The following is an 18573-nucleotide window of genomic DNA, read 5'->3' on the forward strand; positions in this document are numbered from 1 at the left end:
CTAAGAAAGCAGAGGTGCTATTGTGCCTCCTTTGTGATAGCACTTACATGATGGTCCCAGGACAGATCCTCAGGTATTATAATACTTATAATAATACCTGAGGATCTATATATTATATATTATAATACCGATCTTCTCCACCTTTGATCCCCTAATGAGTATTCTTCCTCCTGGTTTTGATGACATTGAGTAAAAGGCTCTTGTTTTGTCACCACACAACCAGATTTTAAATCTCAGTCCTACATGATGATTTGCTACCACCTTTGATTCAGCAGCAACAGTGATATTGTCAGGCAAACATGAAGAAATCTGCAGATGCTGAAAATTCAAGCAACACACACAGCATTGTACTTAGCCACCAAGTTATAGATATAAAGGAAGTAGAGCAAGGGACTAAGCACATATCTTTGTGGTGCACCTGTGCTGATGATGAGTGTGGAGGAGATGTTATTGCCAATCTGTACTGACTGGGGTCTGCAAAGGAAACTAAGGATCCAGTTGCATGGGGAGGTATCGTGCCTTAGGTCTTGGAGCTTAGTGATTAGTCTCGAAGGGATGATAATCTTGAATGCTGAGCTGTAGTCAATGAAGAGTGTCCTAATATTTGCATTTTCATTGTCCAGACATTCCAGAGCTGAGTGCAGAACCAGTCAAATGGCATGTACTGTTGACTTGTTGTGACAGTTGACAAACTGGAGTAGATCCAAATCACTCCACAGGCAGGAGGTGATCAGCTTCATGGCCAACCTCTCAAAGCACTTCATCTAAGTGGATGCAAGTGCTACTGGACAATACTCATTGAGACAGGCTACCTCGTTCTTCTTGGACACTGGTTTGATTGAAGCCTGTTTGAAGCAGGTGAGTACCGCAGACTGCCAAAGTGAGAAGTTGAAGATGTCCTTGATACTAGCACTCAAGTCCTCTTCTATTAAGTCAACACACCGTGCAATTTCCTAATTGCTTGCAGTTTGTGCACGTAAACTTTCATTGATTTATGTACAAGGATATCAAGGTCCCTCTGAAAACCTGTCAGCCTCAACAGTTTAAAAACAGTCATGCTTTTCAATCCAAGGATGACCTCATATTTTTTTCCCCATATTACATTCTATCAGCCACACATCCAATTATTTGGACTGTAGGTCTCCTTGAACTTCCTCTGTTTCATCCTCTCAACTCATACTACATCTAGCTTTGTATCACTAGCAAGTCTGGTACAGCAGATAAAATGTGGCTGCTGTCAACAATACTTTAAAAATTGCTTCTGCATGCATGTAGGATGAGTGGACAGAGAGCCAACAACGGAAGGGAGTATCAGTTGGAGGATCACTGGCAGGGAGAATGGGGACCACAAGGTTGTGCTGGAGGGACTCACTCAGGAACCTTTTAAGTCTCACTGAAATCAGCCTAACATCTGTTGTGAAAGCCTGCTTCCAGATAAATGACTGATCTAGCCGACAAAATCCACAAATGTAACTGAATCTTGCAGGAAAAGCATCCAACTACATTTCACATCCAGTGGCACTAATATTTCTAGGAACCTCTGTGTAAAGGCACATCATTAATCGATATCCTGAGCAAATTGGTGTGGTTTACCCAAGGTGCAGAAAGCACTGCAAGAAGCTTTGTGATTGAATTCTACTATGTACTGACAAAACTGATGATCTATTGTTCAGCATTTCTAGCTCATTATTTTTTAAACAAGGCAATAAAGAGAGTAGTCAAAAATATTTCACAGCACTGGAGAAAAACCCAAAGTCTTTGCAGCATCCTGGTCAGTTTTTAATCTCTCGAGTAACTCCAATTAAACTCAGATGTCAATACCTTATTGTTCTTTCAATGAAGATTAATACATGTGCATCAGGTGTTGCATTAATTAACTTCCTACAGCACAGAAGGTCTACACTTGTCAGTTCCCATCAGTCCCACTTGCCTTCTCATTTTCAGCTCCCATGGTGAAAAGAACATGCAAACTCCACACAGGCAGCATCTGATAAAAACCAAACCCTTGTAGCTATGAGAAGAGGCAGTAGCTCTAACTGCCTCAAATGACCTACATTTAATTGGATAAGGTTTGGGACTTTTCCATAACCTCGAAAATACTGTTTAAAAGCATTCATTTCCTTCTTTCCAGGCTGCCAGTCAGCACCTTCACCCACACATCAACCTTCATCCCTTCTATTGGATTTCTGAAAAGTCAATGAACTGCTTTGTTAATCCTTTCTGTTTGTACTACTTTGTAATTTATAATAATTTTGGCTTTGCACTAAACTGCTGCAACAAATTTCATATAATCCAAGTAAGTGATAATAAATCTGATTTTAATTCTCCACGGAATACTGGAGGAACCTGAAGCTGAAATGCAAGCCCTGTCTTTCATGTTGGATCTATCCGAGCTACACAAGACATGCAAAATAGTACGGCTGAAGAGAACTTTCGATTGAAGCAGATCACAGCTGCCCAAGCATAAGGTGGATGTTATTGGCCACATCTGTTCCAAGGCAATAAATGAAATAGTTTATTCTTTGAACAACAGCTTGACAAAAATATTAAATACAGTGGACCGACTTAGGGTTAAAAAACATCACTTAGTAAAACAATACCTTGGTTAAGCAATTCTGTCCGCAAGCTTAAGAGATCATGCAGAGTAGCTGCAAGAAAATGGGGGAGAAAATGGACTAGAAGTCCTCCGTAAAATTTTCACGGAAAATCTAGCTTTCTTTAATACTACGATAGCTCTGCAAGAAGAGCCTATTTTTCCAATATTACATAGAATAGTAACTGAAAAATATTGTTCTCAACTATAAACCAGCTGTTGAACCCTGCCCCAACCTATTATGTCCACAGTCAAGCGTCTGCCACAAAATGTGAGGAATCTGCAATATTTTTTATTCAACAAGACTACTTCCATTAGGGAGAGTATAGCTACAGATACTGGTAATGTCTGCAGCCAGTCTCATAAAAAGATCTCACACCCATGTTAAAATTCACAAGTACAGTATTTCCAATTCAGAATTCTGCAAGATTGCAACGAAGAGTAAACTGTCTACTTGTCTCAACCTTGTCCCTACCATACTTCCAAGGACTCCTTTAATAGTGTTTTCAATTCTGTTAGAAAAATTATTAACACATTCTTTGAAACTGCAATTTTTCCCAGATGCCTTCAAAATTGTAGCTGTCAGACTCTACTTTAAAACCCAAACCTTGACAGAGGTATCACCTAATTTTATGCCTATATCATATCTTCCCTTCCTGGGTAAGAATCTTACCCAGGAAGGGAAGTCATTTTCAACCAACTTAACAACTTTCTGAATGACACCAATGTTCTAGAAAAGTTTCAGTTACACTTTAAAGCAAACCACAGTACAGCGATGACCCTTACCAAAGTTGACAGCTACCTTAGGCTCAACACTGATGCCAGCAGGGTCTCAGTTCTAACTCTCGTAGATTTAAGTGCTGACAATAAACCTCAAGTTTGGGTGTTATCCTCGAGCAAGATTTGAATTTTAATTCCCACATAAAAAAGTGACCAGAGCAGTATTTCCACACTTAAGAAACCCATAATTTCTTGAAAGTTGTGTCACAGGTAGATAGGAACATAAAGAGAGCTTTTGGCACATTGGCCTTCATTAATTAAAGTACAGGAGTTGGGATCTTATGTTGAAGCTGTATAAGACGTTGATAAAGCCTAATTTGGATTATTGCGTGCAGTTCTGAACTCCTACCTACTGGAAAGATGTCAATAAGATTGAAAGAGAGCAGATACAATTTATAAAGTTATTGTCAAGTCTTGAGGACCTGAGTTGTAGGTCAGGATTTAATTCCCTAGAGCATAGGAAAATGAGGGGAGATTTGATAGAGGTATACAAAATTATGACGGGTATAGACAGGGTAAAAGTAAGGAGTTTTTTTCCACTGAGGTTGGGTGAGACTTGAACTAGAGGTCATGGGTTAATGGCAATAGGTGAAATGTTTACGGGGAATATGAGGGGGAACTACTTCCCTCAGAGGGTGGTGAAAGTGTGGAAAGTGCTCTATAAATGTAATTAAGAAGTTTTACATAACCAGCTGCTCAATCATAGATCCCCAAGCACAATCAACAAATGTGAACAACTGAGACAGTCATTGCTGAAGGTGAGCAGGAAATCAGAAGTGGGCTCTCTCACTGCCCAAGCTCAATTATCACATACTTTTGGTCATCCTAAGCTGTTTCTCAAACAATGTGTGCAATTTTGGTCTCCTAATTGCAGGAAGCATATTAATAAGGTTGAAAGAGTGCAGAGAAGGTTTACAAGGATGTTGCCAGGACTTGAGAAACTGAGTTACAGAGAAAGGTTGAATGGGTTAGAACTTTATTCCCTGGAGCGTAGAAGAATGAGGAGAGACTTGATAGGGGTATATAAAATTATGGTGGGTATAGATAGTGAATGCAAGCAGGCTTTATTCATTGAGGCTAAGGGAGAAAAAAACCAGAGGACATGGGTTAAGGGTGAAGGGGGAAAAGTTTAAAGGGAACATTTGGGGGGGGGGGGGGCTTCTTCACACAAGAGAGTGGTGGGAGATGCCAGATGAAGTGGTAAATGCGGGGACACTTTTAACATTTAAGAAAAACTTGGACAGGTACATGGATGAGAGGTGTATGGAGGGATATGGGTCATGTGCAGGTCAGTGGGATTAGGCAGAAAAATGGTTCGGCACAGCCAAGAAGAGCCAAAAGGCCTGTTTCTGTGCTTTAATGTTCTATGGTTCTATGGTTCAATCACATGCTGATTTTTTTAATATTTGAAATTGCTTTTAAATGTGGAAATTGTAATGCTGATGGATTTTTGAGAATTGAACAATACTATTGAAGACATTTTCAGTTAAAGTGGGGCATTTACAGTTTAGGGAAAAAATAAATTGCATAAAAAGTTGTACCATTGAGAACTTTATAAATGACTCACATTTAGTTCCTAACCAACTTCATAGTTACATCTGTGAAGAGGAAAAAACAGAATACATTTCCAACATCCACAGATCTTTTACTGAAATTGCATCATGTTGTTACAACTGGAGCACTGCCATCCAGAATGGCTTCATTTGCTACAATTGAACCAGTTTATTTTTTGTTGCATCCTATTGACTAAAGGGTTTTTGAGTGGTTTGCTACTGAGAAGTTTATGCACCTATACTCTCATTGTTCCTTACGAAATGTGTTATCTTTCACTATCTTATTAAAAGAGATTTGTTTATTGCAATCAGGCCTGCAGTTTTTGGTGCTTGTAAAGAAAGCAAACCAGCATACTTGTTTGAAACTTTCTAAAGTAGTTCATTCAAATAGGAGATGATGGTGGGATGCTTCTGAAAATGAATTGGAGGCCAGTGATCCCAGTAACCAAACCGACAGTGATTCTCTATCACTCCATTCCAAATGGTCACCTCATTTTGGCCCAGGTACTGTATGAAAGAATCCCACCTCACTGTATCACTAAATACCAGATTGGTACTTGTTACAAAAATGTTCTATTTGTTAAAATACCTCATTTTAATTTGCACTAAAATGTGTTACTCATATATGCAAACTCACCTACCCACACAATTTTACATTTACAAGTCCAATCAATGTTCTCCTTTGGTGAGAGATGAGAGCCCATGGTATTACAGGAAAGATACTAACATGGATTGGAAGTTGACTGACTGGCAGGAAGCAAAGAGTGGGAAGAAAGGAGGCCTTTTCTGGTTGGCTGCCAGTAACTAAATGGTGAACCATAGAGGTTGGTGTTGCTATCAGTTCTTTTCAGACTATATGTCAACAATATGGATTTCCAAATTTGCAGATGATTGGTGGAGTGGCAAGGTGTTGAGAAAGCAGGGAGTCCGTGAAAGGACTTAAACAGGTTAAGAGAATGGGCATAGAAGTGGCAGATGGAATTTAGTGTAAGGAGGTGTACAGTCGTGCATTTTCAAAGAAGGAATAAGGACTATTTTCAAAATGGGGAGAAAATTCAGAAATCAAAGGTTCAAAGGGACATGGAAGTCCTTGTACAGGAGTCCCTAAAGGTTAACTTCCACGTTGAGTCATTGGTAAGAAAGACAAATGCAATGCTAGCATGCATTTCAAGAGGACAAGAATATAAAGTAAGGATGCGATGATGAAGTTTTATGAGGAATTGGTCAGACCACACTGGAGTATAGAAAGCAGTTTTGAGTCCCTTATCTAAGAAATGATATGCTGGCATTGGACAGAGTTCACAGAGATTTACGAGAATGATTCTGTGTTGATAGAGTTAACGGCTAAGAAGTGTTTGATGCTCTGAGCTTGTACTCTGTGGAATTTAGAAGAATGAAAGGGGGAATCTCGATGAAACTTATTGAATATTGAAAGGGCTAGACAATGTGGAGGAGGAAAGGACATTGCTATTAGTGGGAAAGTCTAGGACCAGATTGCATGACCTGAGAATTAAATACGTCCCTTTAGAACAACGATGAGGAGGAATTTCTTTAGCCAGAGGTTAATGAATTCAGCCATGATGGAATGTTGCAGATATGATGGGTTAAATACATAATTCTGCTCCTATGTCTTATGGTCTCCGACTTATCTCAAGTCTGATTAAAGGCCATGACTTGAAACAGTAACTCTTCCCTCTCTGCTGCCCCGACTGGTTGCATCTTGGTTTGGTATGGCTATTCAAAAGCGCAGCAACAGAAGAAGCTGCAAACAGTAGTAGACTCAGCCCAATACTTCATGGGTCTGCCTCTGCCCACTATCACTTGCATCAATAGTAGGAATGTTACAATAATGTAATATCTGTTATCAAAAATCCTCTCCATATTGTGTACGCCATCTTCTCACATCTACTGTTAGACAGAAGCCTGAAATTTCACAGCACCAGATTCAAAAACAGATACTTCCCTTCAACCATTTGGTTCCCCAACCAGCCAGCACAACCCTTATCACTACCTCAGCATAGCAAGACAAATGACCATTTTATACTACAGTGGATTTTATCTATTTTAGAGCTAAATAGGTTTTAATTTATATGCTGGTTAATTTATATTGTGAATAAAGCTGTTGAAAAAGATTCTTAGAGATTCTATGGGCATTTAGAGAATCATGGTCTGATCAGGGACAGTCAGCATGGCTTTGTGACAGGCAGATCATGTCTAACACGCCTGAAAGAGTTCTTTGAGGAGGTGACCAGGCATGTAGATGAGGGTAGTGCAGTGGATGTGATCTACATGGATTTTAGTAAGGCTTTTAACAAGGTTCCACACAGTAGGCTTATTCAGAAAGTCAGAAGGCATGGGATCCAGGGAAGTTTGGCCAGGTGGATTCAGAATTGGCTTTCCTGCAGAAAGCAGAGGGTCGTGGTTGAGGGAGTACATTCAGATTGGAGGGTTGTGACTAGTGGTGTCCCACAAGGATTGGTTCTGGGACCTCTACTTTTTGCGATTTTTATTAACTGCCTGGACGTAGGGGTATAAGGGTGGGTTGGCAAGTTTGAAGATGACACAAAGGTTGATGATGTTGTGGATAATTTAGAGGATTGTCGAAGATTGCAGAGAGACATTGACAGGATGCAGGAGTGGGCTGAGAAGTGGCAGGTGGAGTTCAACCCGGAGAAGTGTGAAGTGGTACACTTGGGAAGGACGAACTCCAAGGCAGACTACAAAGTAAATGGCAGGATACTTGGTAGTGTGGAGAAGCAGAGGGATCTGGGGGTACATGTCCACAGATCCCCGAAAATTGCCTCAAAGGTAGATAGGGTAGTTAAGAAAGCTTATGGGGTGTTAGCTTTCATAAGTCAAGGAATAGAGTTTAAGAGTCACGAGGTAATGATGCAGCTCTATAAAACCCTGGTTAGGCCACACTTGGAGTACTATGTCCAGTTCTGGTCGCCTCACTATTGGAAGCATGTAGAAACATTGGAAAGGGTACAGAGGAGATTTACCAGGATGCTGCCTGGTTTAGAGAGTATGCATTATGATCAGAGATTAAGGGAGCTAGGGCTTTACTCTTTGGAGAGAAGGAGGATTGAGAGGAGACATGATAGAGGTATAGGTACAGCGCCTCTTCCCCAGGGCACTACAGCTCAGTACAAGAAGACATGGCTTTAAGGTAAGGGGTGGGAAGTTCAAGGGAGATATTAGAGGAAGGTTTTTTACTCAGAGAGTGGTTGGTGCGTGGAACACACTGCCTGAGTCAGTGGTGGAGGCAGATACACTAGTGAAATTTAAGAGACTACTAGACAGGTATATGGAGGAATTTAAGGTGTGGGGGGGGGGGGGTTATATGGGAGGCAGGGTTTAAGGGTCGGCACAACATTGTGGGCTGAAGGGCCTGTATTGTGCTGTACTACTCTATGCTCTAATATTGTTCTAATATTGTGTATCTGATGCTGTATCCCAAGACACTTGGCAATATGTCACATTGGCTGAAACAAGGTAGAACGGAATCTACCTCCAAATATGAATCAGTGGCTGACGGTTTAATGAATGGGATGCTATAGAATAGGATTTCACTTTGTTTTGTCCTATTTCTGATATATAGGAATAACTCGGACTTAAATGTCAAAGCAACAATGAAAATAACCAATATTACAAAAATTGCACATGTGCTCCAGCGTAAGAAAGTAAGTTTTAATGTGAACTAAGATAATAGCAGACTGGCTGGGGGAGGAGGGGTGGGCAGAAAAGCAGCAAAATTGAATTGAAACACAAAAAGTGACATGCATTTGTGCAAAGCAAAAGGGCCAAGCTCCTTACATGTTAGGAGTTTGGGATGTCTAAAGCAGAAGGACTTTCAATTACATGTCCAAAGATCCTAGAAGGCAGGACAGATAGTTGAGATCAGTGGTCCCCAACCACCGGGCTGTAAAGCATGTGCTACCGAGCCGCGAGGAAACAATATGATTTGTTGATATGAAATGATATGAGTCAGCTGCAGCTTTCCTCATTCCCTGTTACGCCCACTGTTGAACTTGAACGCACGCGAGGTCATCAGTCGCTTAAATGCAGTGACACCCTCGCACCAGGGATCACTGGTTGGCGGCCGGCAAGAAATGTGATTGCTACTGGCCTGCAGCGCAGACAGATGGGCACCATCTCTAAACCTGTTTAGCACACTGAATGTTCGTGGGTAACTCAGAGCTAAAATATTCGCAGACGACCTAATTCGGGCTCAGGGTTTCATTAAGTAGCAGAGCAGCTACCTCGCTGCGATCTACTCAAGTCATCTCTCGAGCCAAACAATTGTCAGCCAATAGATCCTACCTACATACAAGGTGGGCAGGCAGGCAGGCACACGCCCTGTTGCACTCCTCCGGACTGCGACCGCTGCAGCGCCAGCGCAGGGACCTCCGACCCTTACCTTGTCCTCTCACTGGTGTGTTGCAAAGGTTTTATATGTTCATACGAGGGAAATATGCGCTGTGTGTTTAATATCCAAACATTACTTAAAATGTGATGATGCTATTGACTTATAAGTGTTATAACTGACTTATCACTATTTCATGTGTGGAAAATATGCGCTGTGTGTTTAATATTAAATTCATTAGATAAACCCTTTTAGAAACGAAATTGAGTGTATTAGCCATTTATAAGTGACTTATAGTTGACTTGTCACCTATATTCCGGTCATGATTAACACCTCCCCCCACTACATCCCCCCATCCCACCCACCCCCTGTTGGTCGGTCTGCAAGAGTATTGTCAATATTAAACCGGTCCATGGTGCAAAAAAGGTTGGTGACCCCTGGTTAAGATAGTTCAGAAGGAATCTGGGATATATTTCTTTATTTACTGGAACACAAAATATAAGAGCACTGAGTCACACAAGAAACACATTGTGACCCACATCTAATATATGACAACAGAGAGGGTTTGAAGAAGTGAAGATAGGGTCAAATTAGTTCCTGAGGATTGGAGGGTGGCTAATGTAACCCCACTTTTTAAAAAAGGAGGGAGAGAGAAACCGGGGAATTATAGACCGGTTAGCCTGACATCAATGGTGGGGAAAATGCTAGAGTCGGTTATCAAAGATGTGATAACAGCACATTTGGAAAAAGGTGAAATCATTGGACAAAGTCAGCAAGGATATGTGAAAGGAAAATCATGTCTGACAAATCTTATAGAATTGTTTGAGGATGTAACTAGTAGAGTAGATAGGGGAGAACCAGTGGATGTGGTATATTTGGATTTTCAAAAGGCTTTTGACAAGGTTCCACACAGGAGATTAGTGTGCAAACTTAAAGCACACGGTACTGGGGGTATGGTATTGATGTGGATAGAGAATTGGTTGGCAAACAGGAAGCAAAGACTGGGAATAAATGGGACCTTTTCAGAATGGCAGGCAGTGACTAGTGGGGTACCGCAAGGCTCAGTGCTGGGACCTCAGTTGTTTACAATGTATATTAATGATTTAGACGAGGGAATTAAATGCAGCATCTCCAAGTTTGCAGATGACACGAAGCTGGGCGGCGGTGTTAGCTGTGAGGAGGATGCTAAGAGGATGCAGAGTGACTTGAATAGGTTAGGTGAGTGGGCAAATTCATGGCAGCTGCAATTTAATGTGGATAAATGTGAGGTTATCCACTTTGGTTGCAAGAACAGGAAAACAGATTATTATCTGAATGGTGGCCAATTAGGAAAAGGGGAGGTGCTTCGAGACCTGGGTGTCATTGTACACCAGTCATTGAAAGTGGGCATGCAGGTACAGCAGGTGGTGAAAAAGGCAAATGGTATGTTGGCATTCATAGCAAGAGGATTCGAGTACAGCAGCAGGGAGGTTCTACTGAAGTTGTACAAGGCCTTGGTGAGACCACAGCTGGAGTATTGTGTGCAGTTTTAGTCCCCTAATCTGAGGAAAGACATTCTTGCCATAGAGGGAGTACAGAGAAGGTTCACCAGATTGATTCCTGGGATGGCAGGACTTTCATATGAAGAAAGACTGGATTGACTAGGCATATACTCGTTGGAATTTAGAAGATTGAGGGGGGGATCTTATGGAAACGTATAAAATTCTAAAGGGATTGGACAGGCTAGGTGCAGGAAGATTGTTTCCGATGTTGGGGGAATCCAGAATGAGGGGTCACAGTTTAAGGATAAAGGGGAAGCCTTTTAGGACCGAGATGAGGAAAAACTTCCTCACACAGAGAGTGGTGAATCTGTGGAATTCTCTGCCACAGGATACAGTTGAGGCTGGTTCATTGGCTATATTTAAGAGGGAGTTAGATATGGCCCTTGTGGCTAAAGGGATCAGGGGGTATGGAGAGAAAGCAAGTACAGGGTTTTGAGCTGGATGATCAGCCATGATCATACTCAATGGCGGTGCAGGCTCGAAGGGCCGAATGGCCTACTTCTGCACCTATTTTCTATGTTTCGATGTTTCTATGAATCTTAGTCGTGAAGATCGTTTAGATAGGGTTTGATATCTCTGCAACATAACAGAGGGACATAAAACAAAGAGAGACTGAATAGACTAATTAGGAAGAACCTATTTTCTTCATTTGAGGTCAAAAGGAATGTTAAAAGACTAAAAGTATCTGTTACATGGATTTCAGGGAAAGAGGATTTTTCCACTGCAACAGTAGGGGGAATGTGGAATTCACTACTAGAGGAGTGGTGGAAGAAAAAACCCTCATAACATTAGCACTTGAGGAAATGTTGTGATGTAATGCATAAAGTTGTGGGCAGTGAGCAGGAAAGCAAAAAGTTCTTTTTTCCAGCTATCAAAGACACACTATACAGCAGTTCCTTTCTGTGCCATACATTTTTCCAGGGCTTAGTGCTAGGACAGTATGTTTAAGTGCATTAATAATAAAGGATATGATTTCATAATGTATTGACAAAACATAATTAGGAAGCATATTAAACAATGAAAGATTTCTGGACACAAGATAGACTTTACAAGAGCTTCTATAATGAAAAAGTAGATGAAATTCCAGATTAAAATGTGTGAAATGATGCACTTTGCTACAAAGAATGACAAAAAGCACATTAAGCAAATTGGACAATTTAAAGAAAAGTTCACAACAGAGAGACCTTTGCACTATTGGAAAAAAAGCCACCAAGGAGGCACATTATTTCAGGATAAATGGTCAGTCATATAAAACGGAGATGCAGAGAAATTTGTTTTTGCAGGTGGTGGTGCATCTCTGGAGTTTTCCATGTCAATGGGTTGTGGAGGCTGGATCATTAGCAATAGTATAATTTTGTGATTCATTACATCATTGATGTTTCATGCAATTCTACAATGGTCACATAAATGAGACATTATTTTTAAAAAATAACATTATATAATCAATACCTCCATAGTCTGTTGTTGAAGCCTTTGTGTCTCAGTCTTCAAAAGCGTTTCTTCAAGAGATTTCAGGACTTTACGTTGATCCTCCTCAGTACACTTCATCTTCCTCAACTCCTCTGTAAGAGCTCCTACTTTCTTTTTTAACTCAGAAACATAAGCTTGTAAATGGCTTTTGGCTTCTTTCTCTTTCACAAGTAACTCTTTTAGTCTGGAATTGTAATTAAAATAGAACAGAAAATCAAAATGAATAACAGGTTTTCAACAACTCTGAACTAATTTTAGAACCACATTGTAAGCTATAATGCACCCAAAAATCAAAATATCAAAATATTATATTGAAGGAAATATACTTGTTAAATAAAATTCACCTCATTGACATGCAGTTAATGCATCACTTGAGTAATCAGTTCCAATACATTAAAAAGATGCAGCTTTCTCATTTTATAATACAATGTTTGAAAAAATAGAATTATCAATGTTATTTTCAAAAACAAAAATGGAACATAAAAAATGTTATAGGCATTTTCTTATATTGTATCCAAAACAAAAACCCCAACTGTATATTTTAATATGTGTGATTCAGCGATTGTGAATTATTTTTGTGAAACATTTATTATTATTCCGTATAGAATGTGTTCAAAATATTTTCTTTCAGTGCTCATTTGGTGAATAATTTTCAACAATGTCCTATTAGTGTAATGAGGTATATTCAAATAGCATCAATAATTAAACAATACTGTATTCTGTAGGCAGAATACTAGACAATATTAATGATTTTATCTCTGTAGAATTTTGGATATAAATATATGTGACTAAAGTAACAAAAGTTTTTTAAATTAACAAAAATGTGCAGAATTCTATTCTTTGGGGTATTTCAAAATATCATAATTTTTCCCAATTTATATATGCTTGCAACCATTTATTAGTACAAACAAAAAATATAAACCATAGTAAGTAGTTAAAATAAAATAAACATTTAACTGCTCATAATAACCCTGCTCCCAAATGCATTATACAACAGATTAACTCATTTATCAAGGCTCTGATGACAAGGCACTGTGCTATTACAAAAACACTGAAAGAAAATATTTTGAACACGTTCCATACTGAGCCACAACAAAACTCTATTAATAAAGTAATTGAAACACTGAATCATCTGTTTAAAAATATTTGGTTTTCAATGATACAAGGTCATAAAATATATTTTCTCCACTGATTGTATCTCCTTCAAACTGCACTTTCATGATAATCAAATATGTTACTGTTCTTAGTCATTACAGAAAAAAGGCAAAGTCAGATGTTAAAAATCAGCTACAGAAATGCAAAGGAAAATGTATCCAATAAACTGTTTCTCCAATTCAAAGCTAAGTGGATTAACAAAATAACATGCACTAAATCACAGTTAAGAACTGTTGTTTGTCCTGTGCCGATACGTAGGATACTACCAATATATCACATTATGCTGGTTTGCTTATCACACATTTAAAAGAAAATCCAAACACCTATTTGCCTTGACAGAAACAAAAACATATCATACTATCAGGAATTTGTTTTCTTCCGTTTGATTGTATATTATCCTGCAGTAAATTGTTGACTTAAAAAAAATGAAGATGCTGATGGGTGTGAACGATGTTTATTATTTAAGAGTATTAAAATGCATCTACCTTAGTATAACAATTGTAGATAATAGTTAATGAATCTTCTTAGTTTACTGAATTGATTAATAATATGCAAAGTACAAGATTTCAAAATTTAACAGCTACTTATTTTCTGTTCTTCCAGAAAATCACAGCAGAGTAAGAAATTGCCTACATATTGCTGGGTCAGCAAAAACAGGGGAAATCCAATCCAATGATGTCCATCTTTTCCCAAAAAGTCACAATATGATAAAAGATGTTGTTCACTATGCTGCCATGCAGTGTTTGTTCATTCATGCTATCTAATGCAAAGTCTGATTTATAGCAGAAGCACCTACTCAAATCTAACTGCAACTTTGGTCAATTGTGGACAACAGAAACAAATTTCAGATGATAGGTAGCAATGGCAGCTCTTTAACACCAACATTAACAGATGGTAATTGACATAATATTTTTCAGATAATGTTAACTGCTAAATCTAGTCAACATTCAGGTAATATCCACACCACAAAAATGGCAGCCAACAACCATCTCCAAACCTTCCTTTAACATTCAACCACTTTGTTGAATATTTTAACACCAATATCTTGGACAGACGCCACTGTCATATGGTCAAAGAGAGATACAGCACAGAAATTGGCCCTTCAGCCCACAGTTGCCACCAACTACCCATTTGTAATAATCCCACATTAAATCTATTCACCCCCTCCCCACATTACATCGAATCTACTACTCTCCTGCACACTAGAGATAATGTAGAGCGGCCAATTAACCTACCAAACAACACCGTTTTGGGCTATGGGAAGAAATTTGAGTACTTGGCAAAAAGTCATGTGGTTAACAGGAAGAACATGCAAACTCCACTCAGACAGCAACAGATTTTACCCAGGAGTTGGGTGGCAGTTCCTCTACCAGCTGCGTTACAGTACCACCCAAAGACTTAAATGGACTAGAAATGTAAACATGGCACCTAGCAGAGCAGATCACATCATATTTCCACATCTGTATGGATGGGATGTAAAACAAAGCTTCACATTGTACCTTGGCAGATGTGCAGTAATAAATTTCATGACATCAGTACACTCAAGTTAGGAAAATATAAAACAATAACAATGCAGAATAAATTGTCTTACAGAGAAAGAACAGTACAGGCAGACAATACAGTTCAAGGTCATGATGAGGTGGATTGAGGTCAAGAGTCCATCTTATCATATTTGGAAACTACTCAATAGATTTATAACAGCAGGATAGGCATTGTCCTTGAGCCTGCTGTTACATGCTTTCAGGCTTTTGCATCCAGGGCCTTTGCTTTATCAATGCAGCAAGAATGACACAACAGTCAAGAACAATGACGAGATGGGGTATAGAGAGGAAGTGGAGCGGCTGGTGGATTGGTGTGAAAGGAACAACCTAAGCCCGAACATGGAGAAGACAAAGGAAATCGTTGTGAATTCCAGGAAGGTGCAGACGAACTATCCCCCTGTGAATACATGGTACCTCCATAGACAGAGAGAGTTAAGTGCACAAAGTTCCTGAAAGTTCACGTCATGGATGACCTCACCTGGTCCCTTGATATCACCTCCCTGAACAAGAAGGCACAGCAGCACCTCCACTTCCTAAGATTGAGAAAAGCAAGGCTCCCCCACCACCCCCCTACCATCTTAGCAGCATTTTAAAGGAGCACCGTTGAGAGCATCCTGACAAGTTGCATCTCCATCTGGTGTGGGAGCAGTCAAGCAATGGACCAGAAGTCCCAACAAAGGACTGTGAGAACAGCTGAAGTGATCATAGGGACCTCCCTATCATCCACTGGGGACATCTTAAAATTGTAAAGTTTTTGTCAATAGGCCATTTAGCCTAACAAAACTTACCAAATTCCTATTCACGTAGATGGATTAATTTTGAAGTAACAGATGGCATCCACTTACTTATACACTTAATTATTTTGAACACTTCTATCACACCCTTCTTATTCTACTTAGGTTAAAAAAATTAATTCTTTCAATCTTTCTTCATAGCTCATACCCTGCAGACCTAGAATGAGTCTTGTTGCCCTTCTCTGAACGTCCTCCAGTGCTTTCACATCCCTCAGAAAAGATGGAGATCAAAATTATACACAGTATTCAAGGTGTGGTCTCACATGGGCATTATACAGCTTACAGAGAATGTCTGTAGACTTGAACTCCACTGAGTGCATTATATAACTCAACATTCTATTAGCCTTCCTAATTGCTTTTGCGCATTGTCTAGTTGTGGATAGGCAGTCTCCCTTATTATTGACCACCAGCACCCATGGCATGCTCTTTTCTCACTGTTACCATCACGTAGGAGGTACAGAAGTCCTAAGGCACACACTCAGTGATTCAGGAACAGCTTCTTCCCCTCTGCCATCCGAATCCTAAATGGACATTGAAGCTTTAGAACCTACCTCACTTTTTTTTAATATCCAGTTTTTGCACATTGTTAAAAATATATTTAATATATGTAGTTGATATACATGTTTATTTATTATGTTTTATTTAATTTATTTATTTTTTCTCTCTGCTAGATTATGTACTGCATTGAACTGCTGCTGCTAAGTTAACAAGTTTCATGTCACATGCCGGTGTTAATAAACCTGATTCTGATGAGTCTACCAACACCCAAGTCCTTCTCATACAGTACACTGTCTAACTCAAGGCTCTAATCTGCTTGTATCTAATATTTCTACTTCCTATTTGTAATATTTTACATTTACCAACAATGCCACATGCCAAAAGAATTGAATGCATTCATTTGAAATATTTAGTTTTTAACATATCATTATGTGAGCTTTGGGGTACAAAATGCCTGTGGCTTTTCCTATTGCAGTCATTAACTTAGAAATGATTAATTGGTTATTAAGTTTTTTTAAACCATCTGAAGATATGAAAAATACTTTGGATTTGCATGTCATTCTGCATAAATATTCTTATACTGAGTGAGCTCAGAGTATCAAGAGCCTACAAAAATTTTTTATTCTAAGAGAGTAAAGGAAGAAACTGTTCTTCACACAACTTCCATTTATACCGCAACGTGGTAACAAATTTACCTGGGTGCTTCATGTGAGCTTCATCACCACAATTTGAGACTAAATTATTTATTGGTAATAGGGCAAATAACCAAAAGCTGTGAAAAAAATTGACTTGCTATAAAGATGAATGGTAGACAAGAACTTTTGTATCTAGGCAAATGAACCAGGACCAGAGGTCCACAGCAGCTGCCATCTCATTGGCTCGTCACTCAAATCTGGACATCTGGACAGTAAAGAAGATCACATTTAATACCATCACACCTTCAGAACTAATCAATAAGCTTCAAGACCTTGGCCTCAATACCTCCATGTGCAATTGGATCCTCAATTTCTCACTTGCAAACCCCAGTCAGTTTGGATTGGCAACATCTCCTCCACAATCTCTGTCTGCACAGGTGCATCACGAGGCTGTGTGCTTAGCCCCCGATCTACTCACTTTACACTTAAGGCTTTGTGGCAAAGCACAGCCCTAATGCCATATTCATATTTACTGATGACACCATTGTTGCAAGCCAAATCAAAGGTGGTGGTGAATCAGCATATTGGAGGAGAGTGAAAATCTGGCTGACTGGTGCCACAACAACAATCAGAGGCTTCATGTGCCATTCCTAATCGGAGGATCAGAGGTGGAGACGGTCAGCAAATTTCAATTACTCGAATTTATCATTTCGGAGGACCTGTCGTGGGTCCGGCACATCAGTACAATCATGAAGAAAACACAGCAGTGCATCTACTTCTTTAGGAGTTTGCAAAAATTCAACATGACATCTTAACCCTTGAGAAATTTCTATAGATGTGTGATGGAGAGTATACTGAATGGTTCTACCACAGCCTGGTAGAGAAACACCAATGCCCTTGAACTAAAAAAACAGTGGATACCATCACTGGTAAAGCACTCCACACCACTGAGTACATCTGCACGAGTGTTGTTGCAGGAAAGCAGCATCAGGAACCCCATCACCCAGATCATGCTCTCTTCTTGTTGCTGCCACCAGGAAGAAAGTACAGGTGCCTCAGGACCCATACCACCAGGGTTAGTAACAGTTATTACCCCTCAACCATCAGGCTCTTGAACCAAAGGGGATAACTTCACTCAGTTTCACTTGCCCCATCATGGAAATGTTCCAACTTACTTTCACGAAATCTTCATTTCATGAAGAGTTTTTGATATATACTGCTTATTTATTTATTTAGTATTTATTTCTTTTTGTATTTGCACAGTTTGTCGTCTTTTGCACATTGGCTGAATGCCCAAGTTGGTGTGGTCTTTCATTACAACTATTATGGTCAATCTTTGATAATGGCTTGAGTATGCCTGCAAGAAAATGAATTTCAGGGTTGTATACGGTGACATATATGTATTTTGATAACAAATTTACATTGAACGTTGAGGCAATGAATTAATGTTGGAGAGTACAAACCCTTGGTTGTCTCCAACTCAACAGGAAAACTTCCATTTTTCTAACTTTTAGTAACTTCTATTCTCTGTCCCATTCCTTTGCTTTTCCTTATCCTTCTGGTCTCTTTATCCCTTCTCTTTCTCCTCCCCTGCTTTCATGATCTGCCCATCACCTACGCCTTCCTCTTTCTGATTCCCCATCTTCC

General features: G+C 39.5%; 1 protein-coding gene across 5 annotated transcripts in view; it reads right to left on the bottom strand.

Annotated features, from left to right (window-relative positions):
• Nucleotides 1-18573, bottom strand: part of lrrcc1 (leucine rich repeat and coiled-coil centrosomal protein 1) — a 137864-nt gene that overhangs the window by 72334 nt on the left and 46957 nt on the right. For all 5 annotated transcript variants that reach the window (XM_059979248.1, XM_059979239.1, XM_059979223.1 and 2 more), the window contains one exon: nucleotides 12283-12487. In XM_059979248.1, coding sequence (XP_059835231.1) covers nucleotides 12283-12487 — 205 coding nt within the window. The remainder of the gene's footprint in view (nucleotides 1-12282; nucleotides 12488-18573) is intronic.

The sequence above is a fragment of the Hypanus sabinus genome, chromosome 1, assembly GCF_030144855.1.
Source record: "Hypanus sabinus isolate sHypSab1 chromosome 1, sHypSab1.hap1, whole genome shotgun sequence".
Taxonomy (NCBI): Eukaryota; Metazoa; Chordata; class Chondrichthyes; order Myliobatiformes; family Dasyatidae; genus Hypanus; species Hypanus sabinus.